Source organism: Atta cephalotes (genome assembly GCF_000143395.1).
Source record: "Atta cephalotes unplaced genomic scaffold scaffold00050, whole genome shotgun sequence".
In the NCBI taxonomy this organism is placed as follows: domain Eukaryota; kingdom Metazoa; phylum Arthropoda; class Insecta; order Hymenoptera; family Formicidae; genus Atta; species Atta cephalotes.
Genome location: NW_012130114.1, coordinates 1015061 through 1033243, shown reverse-complemented (window position 1 = coordinate 1033243; position 18183 = coordinate 1015061). Strand labels below are relative to the sequence as shown.

General features: G+C 32.4%; 1 protein-coding gene across 1 annotated transcript in view; it reads right to left on the bottom strand.

Moving 5' to 3' along the window:
• The window catches only part of LOC105622945 (rho guanine nucleotide exchange factor 11), a 343184-nt gene that overhangs the window by 18556 nt on the left and 306445 nt on the right, over positions 1-18183 (bottom strand). Inside the window, exon 23 of the mRNA XM_012204353.1 lies at positions 17982-18031. Coding sequence (XP_012059743.1) covers positions 17982-18031 — 50 coding nt within the window. The remainder of the gene's footprint in view (positions 1-17981; positions 18032-18183) is intronic.

The following is an 18183-nucleotide window of genomic DNA, read 5'->3' as shown; positions in this document are numbered from 1 at the left end:
TAATATATATATATATATATATATATACATATATATATACATATATAACTATATCAACTATTATACAAGGTGTCTGGAAATAATCGCCAAATATTTCATGGGCAGGTAGAGCGGACTAAAGTGAGTCGAAAAGTCCTCTATCATTTTGTAAGTCCCCAATAGTTAACGAGATATTAATCGTAAAAAATAGCCGAATACTACTGCGAAATGTATACGCCTACCGATCGCTTGACGCGCGAGCCATGGGGAGCGGGGATAGTCTGGTAAGCGCGCCGTCTGAGTTATAGAAGCTTGCGGCGGTGTGCGCAGCGCAGGGCGCTTGCCAACCAATCCCCAACTCCTAAGACCCGCGCGCCAAGTGATCGGTAGGCATATATACTTAGCAGTAATAAGCCGGGCGAGCATGTGTGTATTCGGCTATCTTTCAGGATTAATATCTCATTAACTATTAGGGAAATTTACAAAATGATAGAGGACTTTTCGACTCAGTTTAGTCTGCTCTAATTTTATGGATACCTGTCCATAAAATATTGTATTTGGCGATTATTTCTAGACACCTTGTATATAGGGCGGTTTCATTGATAACGCTATTATTCTTTCTGTCTTTCTGGATATCGAAGCTGCGTTCGATAATGTTATTCCATCCGTATTGATGGCGGGTCTGTTGTAATTTGACATGTCTGCAAAAACTAGAAAGTTTATATATGACTTTACTTTTGAAAGACATATTTCTTTCATATGTGAACTCATTGATTTTTTTATCTCTCTGAAAGATACTTCTCGAAGATCTACACTCAGTCCTCTATTTTTTAATCTATACTGTGCAGATATCAATGATTACCTCCATAAAGATACTTTGCTCCTTCAATATGCAAACATTTGCTATTTTCGATGAACCGTAACGTTGAAGTACCGAGGAATTCAATACAATCATCCTTTAGCTTTTTGAGGAATAGAGGCCTAGTATTATCATCCTCCAAATCGCAATGAGTATTGTTCACCAAAAAGAAGGAACGATTTTCCGAGAATGATTTTCCAAACTCGTTTGCATTAATAACTTGGATATTCCCAGAACATTTTCGACAATGAGCATTTAGACTTCAAGTTCAAAGGCATAGAGCAATTCCTCATCGGAAAGGATCGTACTCTCACTAATATACTATCTCTAAATGGAGATCGCATCCTAGGTTACTTCTTTGATTATATTGAGAAATCTTAAGTTCAGCCATAAAATATGGCTGCCAAATTTTCAAACTTAAGGGTAATCACAATGAATGCCTAGTCAACAGGAATCTTCGCATTGCCCTCGGACTTAGGATATCAATGCTTATCAATGTTCTCATAGCTGAAGGGAATTCCTCTTCATCTAAGATTTATGTCGTCCAAATTTATATACAAATATCTAGTCAGAAAGGATATCCCTATTCTACAGAGCTTTGAATACTTGGAACGTGTAACAAACTTGGTTGTCAGAAGGTAGCAGGTCCTTAGCTCGATTCCAATGCTAAGAGACTACATTATACAGAAATATGCAATGAAGTATGTATAAAGGTTGATCCATTCCTCCGCTTTCAATTATAACTTGGGGAGCTATACTCATGTGCATCATTTTGATGACTCCATAATCACTTTGCCTAAGAATATGAATGATAGAATATCAAATTCAAGAACTATCTGCTAAATATTCTGCAATGAGTCTTCTTTTCTTTACGGTCTAAGTTCGAAAATAAAGTTGGAGCAAGTGTTTACTCAAGAGAGCTCAACTTAGTTGTTAAGAATAAACTATCCGCTGAGGCTTACGTGTTCTCAGTTGAGGCTTGGATCATTATGCTATTGTACATATCGAGGATTGATGTTATGATGAATTATTTTTTCGGATTAGTGTCCTGGGAGGCATCTCGGGAGTCGCACCACTTCAGGAATGCCAGTTACCTGATACATGAAACAAAGGATCAACTTTGCCAACTTACCAAGCACGACTTCACTACATTTGGTGTGGATTCTTGGACATAAAAGCATCTGGAGCAACGAGAAAGCTAACCGATTCACAAGACAAGCTGCTTTACATGGTCATCGATCCGAATTTATCTTTTCAGGATTTTATAGTATTATCTCAAGATTCCTTTAGAAATAAGTTTCAAGCCTTTAATCACTCTGCCACGTTCAAAGGGCAGTTATATGATACTTATCACAGGAACAACTCTGTTAAATCATGGTTCCATAATAAAAAGCTCAAAGGGGAAAACTTATTATTATTTTCAGAATTCACTCCAATCATTACAACCTTGCTCACAGCTTATATCGGAAGGGTATGTTCTCTTGCATGTTTTTGAGAACTTCAAGCAGGATGTCACTTCCTTTTTTTATTACAATAGGTGTACTGGCAAATCTAGTAAACTATGTAGAGAAATACTTTCCTTTGAGTTCGATAGACATTCATCATATAATCCAGAATCTCTCGTCTACACTCTGTCGTTTAACTAGTGCCTATTTTATAAATCATTAAGTTTAAAAGTATGATTTTTATTTATTGTGCTTACGCGATTTGGGGCAAGGGAGATTTTTATTCTCTCTCCTCTTTGCCTGGATGTTTCAGATTCACTATCGACTTTCTTATCTGGCCGAAATCGTCACCATTTTAGCGGCGAGTGCCATATCAAATTAGAAGAAAAAGGAGATACGCGGGCACAACGTGGGCCTGTGTATGTGTATGCATGTGTATTCCCATAACCGTGACAGTGTTATACACTTTACACTCATCTGTATCTAGATCGGACATTTCAGATATAACGGAAATCAAAAATTTGGCAAAGACAAAATTCTCATAGAGATTAGATCCACAGCCAATAAATAATAGACAATCCAGTTTTTGTTAAACATAACCTGCGCGCCTTTATTCCATTTTGAGTCCTTAGGACAGGCATCATTCAAGATGTTCCACAGCAAATAGACACCAACACGCTTAAGAAATATATTGAATCGTCGAAAGCTGAAGTCCTAGAAATTCAATCAACAGAAGTATAAAAGATAGCAAAATTGAATACGTCTCCTCAAGAATTCTCAAATTTGCTGGTGACTGCTGGTCAAATCCAGAAAATATTTTTTTTTAAGATTAGACACGATTTATAAACCGGCCATTCATATCCAAGCCGCGAATCTATTTCACATGCTATCGTGTTGGTTACATCAGTAAGATGTGCAAAAGCGAATCCAGATATTTACACTGCGGTAAGAAAAGACATGCAAACGCCACATGTCAACTTGTTAATGAATCTTTCTCAAGTACATCAATTGCCAGGGGAACCATCTCGCTTCATCATTTGCAAGCAAGACTATCATCAGCATGGCAATCATTGAAAGCACTTCAATTACGGACACTAGAAGAATCATGAACAATGACTCTCCAAGCTCTTGCTTCTAATTCGGACTTATGTAATTTTCCGTATTCTAATAGAAAAACGGAATTAATGGGGAAGCATAATTTCGAAAGTGCTAACAGGTATGATGTTCTTGTAGGTGAAGAAGCTGGAAACAAAACAAATACGAATGTTGTTAAATCTCGACCTTCGCTACTGCTTGACAGACGAGTAGAAGGTAGAATGCCAAATGATGCTTCGGATCTTTTGCGATCCGACCAAATTCCCCACTTCAGAGGTCCTGGCTCCTCCCAAACGAGGCAGACAGACTATGGTGGAGATGCTCCTTGAAATATCCTATACGAATTCAATAGTAGGAGTCCATACTCCTCAGGCAACGGTGTTGCCTTCCAGGGTGACTCACAACAAAGTCCCCAAACAGCAGGCAACAGCAACAGTAACTAACTTGGGTTCCATATGAACTGAAGCCGAGAAACGTTGAACGCCAATTTTTCACATGTGAAATGCTGCTTGCCAGGCATAAACGAAAGGGTTTTTTTGTATCGTATAGTCACTAGTGATGAAAAATGGATTCACTACGATAACCCAAAGAAGAGGAAATCATGGGGATCACCTGGTCATGCTTCAACATCGACAGCCAAGCCGAATATTGGAAAAAAACATATTGTGTATTTAGTAGGATCAACTTAGTGTCGTGTATTATGAGTTGCTCAAATCGAACAAGATCATTACTGGAGCTCTCTACCGAAGACAATTGATGAGATTGAGCCGAGTACTCAAAGAAAAACACGCCCACTACTATTCCAGGCATGACAAAATTATTCTCCTGCATGATAATGCTCGATCACATGTTGCGGCGCCGGTCAAAACCTACTTAGAAACACTCAAATGGGAAGTTCTATCCCTCCCGCCCTATTCTCCAGACATTGCTCCTTCCGACTACCACTTGTTCCGATCGATGACACATAGCCTGTCTGAGCAGCATTTCACATCATATGAAGATACAAAAATTGTATCGATGATTGGATAGCCTCAAAAGATGAAGCGTTCTTCCGACGCGGTATCCACACCATCTACCAGAAAGATGGGAAAAAGTAATGGCTAGCGATTACTTTGAATAAAACATTATGTACTGTTCTTTCACAATAAATGCTTAATTTTTGATAAAAAACGGCGGAAACTTATTTGTACTTCCAATACTTTTTGAGTTATAAAGTTTGAAAGTAACGACACCGCCGACATTAGCATTACGCAAGGTATCCGACGAACCTCTTGAATATTGTTCGGGATGTCCTGATAACAGTTGTTAAGATCAAGGCTATTGGAGGTTGTATCTATTATTTTCATTTTTATGAAACAATATCGAGAGTATACAAGACACATAAGAGTTAAATATAACGAAATATTTTAAAACATAAAAACTCAAACGAGAAATATATCTACTATTAACACTCTGTAATTAATTAAAAATAATATATATATTACATGTTTCGGTCTCACGATTGAGCCTTCTTCAGATATGCAAGTCATATATGTATAAGTTACAATAGTTGAACGCAGTCGAAGAGATAGATGAAATTATAAACATAGTAATGATGACCAGAGCGATGTTTTGCAGAGAAACGGAAATTTCTTACAAACGGCTGGATGACCAGTTGTTTAAAATTTCCCGATGTTCTGGTAAAAGATCAAATTAAAAATAAATTAAAAGAAAAAAATTCGAACAAATGCAGCACACTGATAGAAATAATTCATCTAACTAGTCATAAAATTAAGTTTCGTGCCGAGAAAATGCTCGGCAATTTCTATATTATTAAATGTTTTGATTTATAATAAAATAATAACGATATTAGTTAGCAGTAGAAAAAAGTTAGTCATAATATAAAATTAATGTTGTATAGAGACAATAATTATTATTTGAAAAAGTATTTAAAATGAGACAATGTGGTAAACATATATGTTACTTGTACTGTCACGAGAGACAAACGACTGACTGACGAATAATAAAATAATCTTGCAATATCAGAATTTGTTTATTAACGGTATGTAAGCTTTATGAGGTCCTCAGTATCTGTTTGTAGATTTAGACTGTTTTTTTTGTTTTTTGATGTTTAATATTTCCGAAATCAAATGCTTATTATTATATAACAGGTTCTTCGTCTAAAATTTTAATTAAAATTTTAATTAGTTATCCTAATAAAAAAGTCATGTTTATGCTGCAACTTATGCTCCGTTATCACTGATTGAACAGACATTCCACTGGATATGATTTTTATGTCGCAATCGGACCTCTTGGATTCCGTGCGAGAATCTAAAGGCTTAGGACGCTCGGTAGTCTAAAGACTTAGAACGCTCGCACGGAATGCAAAAAATCTGGGTTCGACTCCTAGCCGAAATAATATTTTTCTCAATAAGAATTAATTATTTACAGATTTTAATATGTTATTCAACATTATTAAAATCATTTCAAAGATACGAATAAACATTTATTAAATTGCTAGTCAATTTAATTTGTGATATTACTGCAGTAGTTTAGTTTTTTAGTAGAGTTAGCGTTTTCAAGACCAAAAAATCATTTCGGCGCGCGTTTCTGGAGACTACGTAATATATAAAAATCAATTCACATAAAATCAATGATAATAGAGATAATAGAGATTATTTTCAAGACTGACATGTGCTTTGATTTTTTTATAAATAAATATCAATTTTCTGTAAAAAAAGGGTCAGAACTTATTTGTAGACCTATTTGCCGTTCTTTCTCACCCTACTCCCAAGCTTTGCCACCTGATCCTGGCTTTCAGGAAGGCCAATAATCTCTTTTTCCAATTTAATTTCTCCCGCTCCCCTATGACACGCGACTACCGCTAGGTGGCAGTAGGCGTCTGGGGGGGTAGTGAGGGGGGGGGGGGTATGAGGGGGGGGGGGTAGTAGCCATTTTCAATACAATTTGGAGCAAGCCGAAAACATATAAATATCAAAGCACCAGTTTCCAAAGACATTGTTCGAGAGCACGCGACAAATACGAATAAAGAGAGCGGACAAATAATGCTGGTGTAACGCCACAAAAAAGACACAAAAGTTCACAGATTTATGCACAGTTACAAATTTATTTTACTCAGTTCACATTACATATAATTGAATTTCAGACGGAATGGACTCATGACAGAAAATATGTGAAAGTCTGGCAAGATTAAGAATTCTATTCAGCGGTCTTATTTCAGCGGTTTTCTCGGCTGATACTAACGAAAAGAGAGAACTGCCGATAGCTGATTCGCCTTTTTATCAGCTGGTAAGACAAGGCACTTTCTCGTTAATTGCCAATTGAGAAGGCTCTAATAATTAAAAATTTGAGGTGACTCGCGGGCGCCAAGAGTGATTGGCAATCCTTCGTAAAAAGGAATCCTATGATTATGCGCGGAAGAAAATCCGCGAGCGCGATTGGCGACTAGATCTGTTGTAGTTTCTGAGGCGCACTCGCGCGCTCTCGCCGTCTATCATTAGACTCATAGCCGTTAGATAGCTGGATGTTTGTATATGACATGGATTCTTTTTTTGAGAAAGAATAAACGCTAACAAACATTTAGATGTCATCGATAATTACTAGAATTTTCTAGAAGACCATATCACAAAGAACAACGAAATAAGTTTGAAATATGAAGGATATATAATATATAACAAATATATAACGTATGACAGAATTTATGCAGATTTTCTCTGCCGGTATACAATATTGCGGGACCATCTCTCGATCTCAGACAAACATCAATGGTCCAGTTTCAACCCGCTAGGCTGCCTGGCTAATAATAGAAGAAAGAAAAAATTTTTTATCGTACAAACTTTTTAAGAATCTTTCTGTTCTGCAGCCAATTAATTCGTATGACAAATGTAATATCAATTAGTAATAGTTATAATAATATAATTAATGTAATATTAATTAGTAATATCAATTAGTAAAATGTATCTAAATACAGACAAATACACACGTGTGAAAATCTATCTATCTATATACAGATAATAGATACATGTACAAAAATGTATTTATATATTTAAATAGATACAGATATTTCAAAAGTATCTTCAGATACATATCAGATATTTTTAAATTATATTAAATTTTGTTATAATAATGGTAATATTAAAGAACATATTAAATAAATTATTTATATAATCATTTTTTTATTGTTTGATGATAATTATGATTTTATTATATGTTTTGAAGACAATTAAATTTTAATATAATCTAATAAAATAACTAAAAAAAGCCTCGACAACAACACATACATTATATATTGTTTTTTGCAAACAAAAACTGGAGTTTCGACATTAATAATACTTAATCCTTACATTATTACTCCAATTATAATACGAAAACTCGGCAAGTAAAAATGAAATTGGAAAAACTTGCAATTATTATATCGTAAAATAATTTACGATAAGCGATTTTCCAGAGATTATTTGTTAAGTTTTACAAACTTATATTTGTATAGGCCTTAATCAGAAGTGATGTTATCACACATGTAATGGAATCGTGCATATCATTGCTAAGGAAATTATCTGAAAATGTACCTGAAAATCAGTTCAAATATTATAATCAGATACTGTGTATAATACAAACACAAATACTCAAATTTAAATGTATTTCAGATACAGGTTAGATATACAAAATGTATTTTTATACATGTATCTAAATACATATATCTAAATACATGTATAGAAATACTACCCAACACTGATATCAATTCTCCTTACACTTCTTGTCAAAAGAATCAAGAAAATTGCCTTCTGAAAGAGAGTACAAGAATATCGTGAATAATCCCCAGTAATAGGATGGTTGATGAGATAATGAATTAATCGCAGCGAGTCAACAACATATACATGTTCAATTACCTCGCTCGCTTACCTGGAAGTCCTTAGTCTGGATTTTGTGTACGCAACGCCCTTAACGAAAATGTTCGATTAAAATCGATTGAAATATATTTTAATCGATTTTAATTGGTTTTAATCGGTTCATAATCGGTGCTCGGTGCTTAGATTAATAAAGAATAATCGGCTTTAATTATAGACAAATCATAATCGGTTTCAATATCGCCTTTGTGCATTATTTCCAATCCGAAGTTATTACATTCTGATATAAGGTGTTACTAATCGAAAATCAATCTGGATGAATGCATGATAAAATAATCTGCCTGTGTATTGAAACGTGTATTTTTTTTGTAATCACTAAATCCATTTCAATTACAAAAATCAATGAAATCAGTAATTTTTGTATGTAATTCTTGATTGTATGTGATTCTATCACTTTTGTATAGATTAACGCAAGAGATCGGAAAGATCTCGAAATAATAATTGATATAAATAATCAGAAAGAGAATACACACGTTTCCCAGATAGCACAGAGTTCAAAAAGAATGATATGTCATCAATTCTGAATTCATTTTCAGATGCAACAAAAATTCTTTTCAGAAAAAGAATTTTTTTGTATCATTGATAACATATGACTGAATTCTTTTTGAACTCTTTTGAACTTTCTGTGTTATCTAGATTATTATTTAAAATGTAAAGACTAGAATACAGGACTTTTAATAATAAGTACAAGAAAAGATTAATGCAGAAATAAATAACGAGTTTGGAAATAATAGTCTTAAAAGATAAAACTAAGAGGATAAAATCGTTGGCAGAGTAATTAGGAAAGATTAGATGTCTGACTTTCAACAGTAATCCATTTGAATTTGATTTGCTAGAAAAGACAATATAAATCCATTTCAATTTTAAATTCAGCGATTACTTGTAATTTCAATCAGTTTTAATAATATCTCATTCTTAATATATTGACTCGATTGTAGTTAGGTTTAATCCAAGATTCACAATCGAATTTTTGAATATTATATTCGACTATATGTGTATATTCGACTAAATGACTATATGTGTATATTCGACTAAATGAAAGCGAGCGTGGTAAAACAAACAGCGCACTGATCCGTTATATTAGAGAACAACCTGGGTTTGACTCTCAGTAAAATTAAAAATATTTTCATACGCTCGTATCTTCTTTTGGAAGGAAATGGCAACGAGAGTATCTTTGCCAAGAGCATTTCTCTAACAAAATTTCATCATTTGGAATCGACTTTAAACTATAAATCCCATATGATTGTATAACCAGCGTGCACACTACATATGAGAGAAGTCATCACGCTCGGCCACAAGCAATAGGAGGAGGAGGAAGAGGTATATAAATAAGGAAAGAAAATTATATTTATTACAAAGTTATATTTATTGAATTTCAAATGTATTTGAAAGTTTGCATAAATGTTTAATAATAATATCTTACAATTACGTGAATAACTTTGTTCTTCACATTGCTTATGAAAACTATTAAGTTAGATACATAATCTTCTGATACTATCCTATGTACGACACATTGAACGATTTATTAGAACTAATTGTAATTTTTCATATTTGAATGTGACATTTATTATTTTACAGAATGATGTATATAATTAGAAACTGATGTGTGTACATTAAAAATATATATATGATTACATGGAAAATACATTAAAAATACATTCAAATTGGAAGTAGCATCTAGATAAACAATAACGACTTAAGGATGAAAGCTCAAATTGTATTTTTGTAAAGACGTTATGCAGTTGACAAAGAAAAATAAAGACTTTATAATTTAATTATGACTCAAAACAACAGCAAATTTAACTCGCATCACATAAAATCGATTTGCATTTTGATGTGTGAAATAATGAAATTTTTTTTATTAAAATAGCTTTTGTGAATGATAAATTCGAATTCAACTGCATTAAAACGGATTTAATTATTTACCGTGATGAAACCCATACGCAAAATCATACAATTTCGGATAGTAACGGATTACTGTTGTCCTTAAGGAATCAGATTGATATTATATTGAAAGATATTCCAATGTCATCCTCTAAATTGTGAAATATCGAATTATTTTTGCCTGCTGGTTATAAAATAAATAGATAATAAATAATGCATTCATCAATTGAAGAAATGATATAGTACGTAGACTCACAAGGAGACTCGTAATTCAGAGATCCTAGGTTCCACTAAGATAAATGTGTTTTCCAAAACTAAATTAAAAATGTAATTTCAAATAAAAAATCATTGTACTATAAATATCTCGTATAAAAAAAGGAATCTAGCAGAATAAATATAATGAAAATGTCTCCATGGCTTTTTAAATTAATCTTTTTTTCTAAGATAACTTACATAAAAAGACGTTTACATATGAAATTTTAGACTTCTATATGGAGACCAAAAGCGAAAAAACGATTTTTTCTATTTCTTGATTTTTTTTTAACTTATTAAAAAATCAAATAAAATTCTAAAAAAATTTTGAAAAATCAATTATATCTAGATATTAATAAGGATACTTTTTAATCCTTCTTGATGCGAATTTTGATTCTGGAAAAATGAAAATAACTTTTAAATATTTTTTTCATCCTGATTACGTTTGATCTACAACCTTAAAAAAAATTGCATGTGAATCTCTGTTTAACTTCCTAACAAAATTATTTTTTTTCAAATTTTTTGAATGAGTCACATTGAAAAAAATAAAATTTACATTATCTTGCTAATTTTTTGAAAAAAAAAAATGAGCGATACATTTTTATTATAGCTCTCTAATATTTTATAATATTTATATAATACTTCTCGTATCAAGCTGCTCCTCGTTCCGACGAAGTGGAAGTTGCAAAGTTCACGAAATGTTAACATTCCAAGAGAATGGATCTGGACACGGAGAAAACTTGCGAAACGCATAATCTTTATATAGAGAGCACCTGTGGAAGCTTCAAGAATAATATCTATAAACTTCCATATTGAAATATTTTGCTAATCACAAGTTAAAAAAGAAAAAATATCCTCATTGATATCTATACAGGCATAATTAATTTTTCAGAACTTTTGATTTTTAACTTTTGATTACTAACAAAAAAATAAGTTAAAATTGGAAAATTATTTAAAAAATTGTTTTTTTACTCTAACTTAGTCTCCATATAAAAATTTAAAATGTAAATTAAAAAATTTGATATGTAAACGTCTTCTTATGTAAATTATCTTTAAAAAAAAAAAAACAACTCAAATGAGAACATTTTCATTATATTTATTCCACTAGTCCCTTACAATTAAAATAAGTCTTAAATATGATTCATTTTTTTCAAATCGTGTAAAAATTAAGCATTGTATTAAAACCACTACTCAGAAAAATTAGGATATCGCATTTTTTCAGTAAATTTTTGCCCATTTTTAAACTGTAATTACTCAACGTAACTATTAGTAACTATTCAAAAAATAATCATTCATTTCTTTTCTTAATAAGAAGAAAATAATGATAAAAGATCTACATGTACACACATACACTCCATATACGCATACGCGCACTAAAATCATAAAAGAGTTATTTTAAAAATGATCATATCTTGCTAAATAATCGATATAGGATAAAGATTTTTTTTAATTGAAAGTGCAAAATCCATACTTTGAAATAGTATCAATGATTATGTTTGTTAATTTTTTTGTTAATCAGTAGAAGACTGCAAACTTCAAGATTTTAGATGTCTCAAATATGTTCTTATTGAAAGCTCACACCGCCTTTGAATATTAAACTAAATAAAAATTGAACAAAAACTTATAAAGAGTTCTATAAAATCCTTTTTCAATCTTTTTTTTTACGTTAATTATTCGCTTACAGAATAATTACAGTTTAAAAATGGGCAAAAATTCGCTGAGAAATAGCGATCTCTTAATTTTTTTGAGCAGAGTAATTATAACTTATGGAATTTTATAATTTTGAATTGAAGTAGATCACCGCACATTATTTGATTATTTTAAATCTCTAATACCGAATTTTTTGCAAAAATCCCGCTCGATTTGGACATTTTTTAAATCGGTTTTAATCGATTTTTCAGCATATATAGATCATGGCATACAAATACAGATGAAGAATGGTATCCGCAATTACAGATATCACATTCATCTGCATCTATGCAATATTGACCTACAATAAATGCAAATGAATACAATATCCGTAATTATGGATAAATACCATCCGTTGCGTACACAAGCCAGACAGAAACAGACAAGAATCGCAAACAAATGTTGCAAACAAATGCCTTCAACATTGCATACAGGTGGATGTGGCATTTGCAATTACGGTAAGATATGGTCAGCATCCGATACATACAAGTTACAGACAGAAGTAAGCAATTTTTTCAATTGCAAAAAAAAGATTATAGATGCTGATATGCTGATAGATGTCCTAGAAACATGTCGGATTTCTACCCGAGTGCTCTCCGAATGTCATCTTTGTTTAAAATAGCAAGAAGTGATACCTGAGTCGCACTTGGGTGAGAATCCAAATATAGCCTAGATACAGTAGATTACAATCTACAGAAATTCATCTGTTGCGTGTGACGTTGGCACGAGAGGGATGCAGTTCATAAAAAGAAAAAGTCGGAATTCTATAAATATCCAACGAAAATCAAATTTGTTATTTCATAAACTCTGTCTAACTTTTACTATGTGTTTCTTTCAATTATGGATAGAAGCAAGTGCGAAGTAAAAATAAAAAATGGATAGAATGTGCATTGTTTATAATAAAATTTTTATCTTTCACTTGCTTCTATCCATAATTGCAAAGAAAAGAAACGAATATTAAACTAGTAGTTTTGAGCGTCCAAAATGGCTACAATTTTCACAGGCATTTTGCAAAAAAAATGTACGATCGTAATACCAGAGTTTTTATGAGTAATACCATTTTCATGTTGAGGCTCATCAAAATATTCAAACATTCAAACGACCCTAGTATATATACAGGATGTCCCGTAAGTTTTGGCCAATCGCTTTTGTGTAGATAGAGCAGACTAAATTAAGTCGAAAAGTACCCTACAATTTTCGCAATAGTTAACAAGATATTAATTACTAAAAATATTGTCTTGAATAATTTTTTACTCAAATACTATCAACTTTATAAAAAAACTGCCACAGACAAAAATCATTTATTTTCTTTTCATAAAGTTCTGAAAACTTTTTCAGATTTTTTCAGAAACCATTTAAAACCGTACTTTCTCATGTTGGAAAAGTAAGAAAAGCGCAGTATTAAAAAGTTGATAAAAAATTCTGAAAAAATTCTTAGATAATATGAGAAAAAAATTAATGATTTTTGTCTCTTGTAGTTTTTTCTATACAGTTAATAATATTTAAATACAAAATTATTTAAGATTAACCAAAATTTGGCAATTTATATCCTATATATATATACACACTATATACAATATATACAGGATGGCCAAATTTTGGCCCCACCCGTCCTGAGCAGGTAGAGCAAACTAAATCGAAAAGTCCTCTATGCTATTTTACAATGCTCGCAATAGTTAACGAGATATTAACGTTTAAAGGCGCGTCGTTGCTAAGCATGTTGTTTATAAGCGACAATTGCCGGGTCTAGAAATTATGTGCCTAGTGAACGTGCGCCTCACCGCGCTAAGCGGTCCTATCCTATCGCGCGCTTGTATTTGACGATAGGTTGAGCAAATTTGGTTATTTTTATAAATTAATAACTCGTTAATCATTGCGACAATTATAAAATGGTAGAGGACTTTTCTTTTCAGTTTAGTCCATTCTGCCCCTGTGCGAAAAACTTATTATTAATTTCCAATTGCAATCATTATGTTCGCAATTAACGAAATACTAATCGTTAAAAATAGCCGAATAAGCGCGTCCGTTCGGCCTGTTAATGCCAACGTGTACGCCCATTGATGGCTCGGCACGCGGATCGTGGGGAATAGCTTGGCAAGCGCGCTAAAGTCATGACATGGAGGCTCGCGGCGATGTGTGCGGCACAGGGCGCTTGACAGACAATCCTCACATCCAGCGCGTCAAGCAATTGCAATGGCGGATATTTGATGCTTTAGAAATTAATATCTCGATTGTGAAAATGATTGTGAAATGATTGAAAACTTTTCAATTTAGTTTTCACTCTAAAATGGTTCATTGCGCTAACCCATGGCTTTTTACACTTATATAGGGTGTGTCATCAAAATCTGGACAAATTGAACAATTTCTTTAAAATATTTATGAATAATATTATATACATATTAATAAATAATTAAATAATAATATTACAAAAAATCCTTTTACATAGTATTTGGGGAATCACTAAAGAGCATAATTATTTGATATAATTAGCTTGAATGGCGGCATCTATTCTCGGTCGGAAGCATTCGCACGCACGCTGTAACATAGTGCTGTCCATGTCGACGAATGCTGCCTCAATAGCGATCCTTAATGATGTTACATTGGGATGTCGAGACTTGTTTGTGACCCTTTCAACTGTGCTTACGTAGTAATCCAAGGAATTTAAATCTGGGTTGTTGGAAAGCCAGAATCGGAAATGGGAACTGAGGCGAGCAACTCAGCTTGTTTTGGCAGCCTTAGAGAGCATCTGTCATATCTTTAATGTGTACAATTTGTATCAAAGGTCCTCCTCGGCAATTCGATGTATTGTTGGCTCGCTTACACCAACAATCGATGTTAATTTTCACAATTGCCCTGGGTCATCCGAAATTAGCGCTTGAGTCTTTTCAACGACTGCGGGGGTCCTCGCGGTACGTTCTTTTGAGTGGCTCTTCCTCGCTGGCGTACTAGAACCTTCATTTGATTGTTCTAAAGCCGTATATTTTGCTACAACGTCATAAACGATTGATCTCGGGTACCCAAAGAATCGAATTATTTCCGTTGCTATGCGCTCAGCGCAAAGGCCTTCGATGATCGCGGCTCTTCGATTACTCCGCACTTGGTTCAATCGGCATTTTGAGAATATAATTGTTTACTAGAAGCTTTTTCAGACGCCAACAATCTCTGTGCAGAGGCACAATATAAGGTGAACCAGAGTTGTGGGGAACCAGCTTTTTATCCTGTGAGAAAATTAGCGACTTCATATCTATAATTGATTATAACGTGCATGCAATCGATAATTTTCTTTGGAGGGGGGGGGGGGGGTAAACAGTTGGTTCCACGACTTTGGTTTATCTCTATATAGGCGAAAAATTCGGCTGACGCTGTAATTCTTAATCAATTTTAAGTTTTTTTATTTGCTCGATATTGATGATGAGTTATAAGCTCATTCTGCGTAAATTTTGATTACAGTTCAATAAATATTCATTATATCGTGTAATTTTGATTTCTTCTGCTCACTTCATTGGATCGGCAACCATGATCAAAATTTACGCGAAATGGGTTTTTAACTCATTCAATTTTGAGCATATTAAAAAAAAATTTTTAAATTAATTAAAAATTAGAGCGTCGGTCGAATTTTGTTTACAAAGGTGTTTTGCCGTCTATCCGTGCTCCGGTAGCTCGGGTTAAAATTGTTGAAAAAATTTTTTAAAATATGATATTATTTTTTTGAGATATTCAACCGTTTTAGGGTTGAACTCCTATCCTAATTAAATTTCAAATGTTAAAATAACAATTATTCTAGTATGTACATACGTATATGACACGCATAAAAAATATATTATTTAATTAACCATAATGATTTACCATAATTATTAAAATTGATATGTAGTATAAGTATAAAAAAACCGTGGGTTAACGTTTTAGAATGAACGAACCTTTTTAGAGTGAAAAGTAAAGTGAGCTTTCGAAAAGTTCTCAATCATTTCCCCATTTTCGCAATCGAGATATTAATTTCTAAAGCACCGAATATCCATCGCAAATACTTGGCGCGTTGGGAGTGGGAACTGCCTGGCATCAAGCACCTCGCGCCGCGCACGCGAGCCTCCATGTTATGACTTGACTGGCGTGCCTGCTAAACTATTCTTACTCCTCGCATGCCGAGCCATCAATGGGTGTACACTTTGGTATTAGTAGACCGAACGGACGCGCTAATTCGGCTGTCTTTAACGATCAGTATTACATTAACTATTGCAAAATGGTAGAGAACTTTTCTACTCAGTTTAGTCTGCTCTATTTACACAAAAGCGATTGGCAAAAACTTTCAGGACACCCTGTATACATATCATACATATCATTTTAATTGATGCATTAAAATAAGCTCTTGAAAAGTGAATTTTAAAGAAAAATGTTTTTGTAGGCAAAAATTATATGGTTTGGAAGAGGACATAAGACTATTGGTTTGACCTTGGAAAGTTGTTTCAAGGTCACGTAAAGATCAATTTCTTAAATGGAATCCCATATATTTTATTGCATTCTTATAATTTATCTCGAGCTTTCCAAAATACTATAGATCAAGATTATTGGCGGTTGTACCTCTTATTTTCATTTTTATGTAGAAATGTAATTTTTAGTGTAAAAATGAAAATAAGAGGAACAATCTTCAATGATCTTAATTTTGACAAATGTTATCCAAATCATGATCTTGAATAACATTAAAGATTTTAACCGTGTTAGTTGAATACCTTATAATACTTAATGCCGGCGGTACTGTAACTTGCAAACTTTATAATTCAAAAAATACTTAATGAAAATAAACTTAATTATAATAATTAATTATATATTTTGGAAAGCTTTCAAGATAAACTACAAGAATATATATGCAATGAAATATATGGAATTCCATTTAAGAAATTAATGATGAAATAACTTTCTAAGATCAAATCAGTAGTACCATCTTATATCCCCTTCCAAACCATATAACTTTTGTCTGAAACATTTTTCTTTAAAATTCACTGTTCAAGAGATATTTTAATGCGTCAATTAAAATGATATACTGTATACATAAAATGCACATTCCATCCATCATTTGTAATGAAATTTTTACTAGGGTAGAACTTTTATATTAAGAAAATGTCTATGTTACATAGGTCTACGAACTAAAAAATACAAATTTTCAACTTTTTTTTTCATTTTTAGTAAAAATCATTTGCCCCACTTTCTAATTTTACGTCTACTTTAATCTTGTAAAACAATTTTTTATTCTGTTCAGTCAATTCAGAAATTCATATATCTAAAATGTGTCAATAATTCTGTTACTCCTTTTAGCTATATGTATACAGAGTGTTTTTTAAATAGCGGACATTAATCATGCCCTATTCCTGATTAAAAATTGAATCGAAAAGTCCTCTACAATTTTGCAATTTTCGCAACGAGGAAATATTAATTTTTAAAAACTGCTGCATAAGCGTGTATCCGGTTACCTAACTATAAACTATTATGAAAGTTGCAAAATAGTAGAGACTTTTCAATTCAATTTTTGATCAGGAATAGCGCTATATGATTAGTGTCGGCTATTTAAGGAACTATGTATACGTATAATAATACAATTAATGTCGCAATAAATAATAACTTCCTTTGATATATTTGATTTAAAAAATCGAATTCCAATTTATCAGAAATTTTTCAATTAATCAAAGAATTTATCAATTAATATTCTTTCAATCATTTATAGATAATTCATACGATACGTTTATAAACATATACTACACTACATTCTTCTTATAAAACAATTAATAAATACATTAAAATATTTAATTTATTAACAACAATATCCAATCCTTACAATCAACATGTATACATATATATATGTATAAATTAGAAGATCTCTCTTACATCATGATGAGCGAAGTCATTGCTGCTATTGTCTTGGCGCACAATGTCATCTATAAAGACAATATTATATATTATTTCTTTGCATATAATGATTTAAATATGTATATCAATAAGGGAAGATTCCCAATTCAAAAAAATTTTTTTAATTATGAAACTTTCGCAATTTCCTATATAATAAACTATTTTTTACTGAATAGCAGTT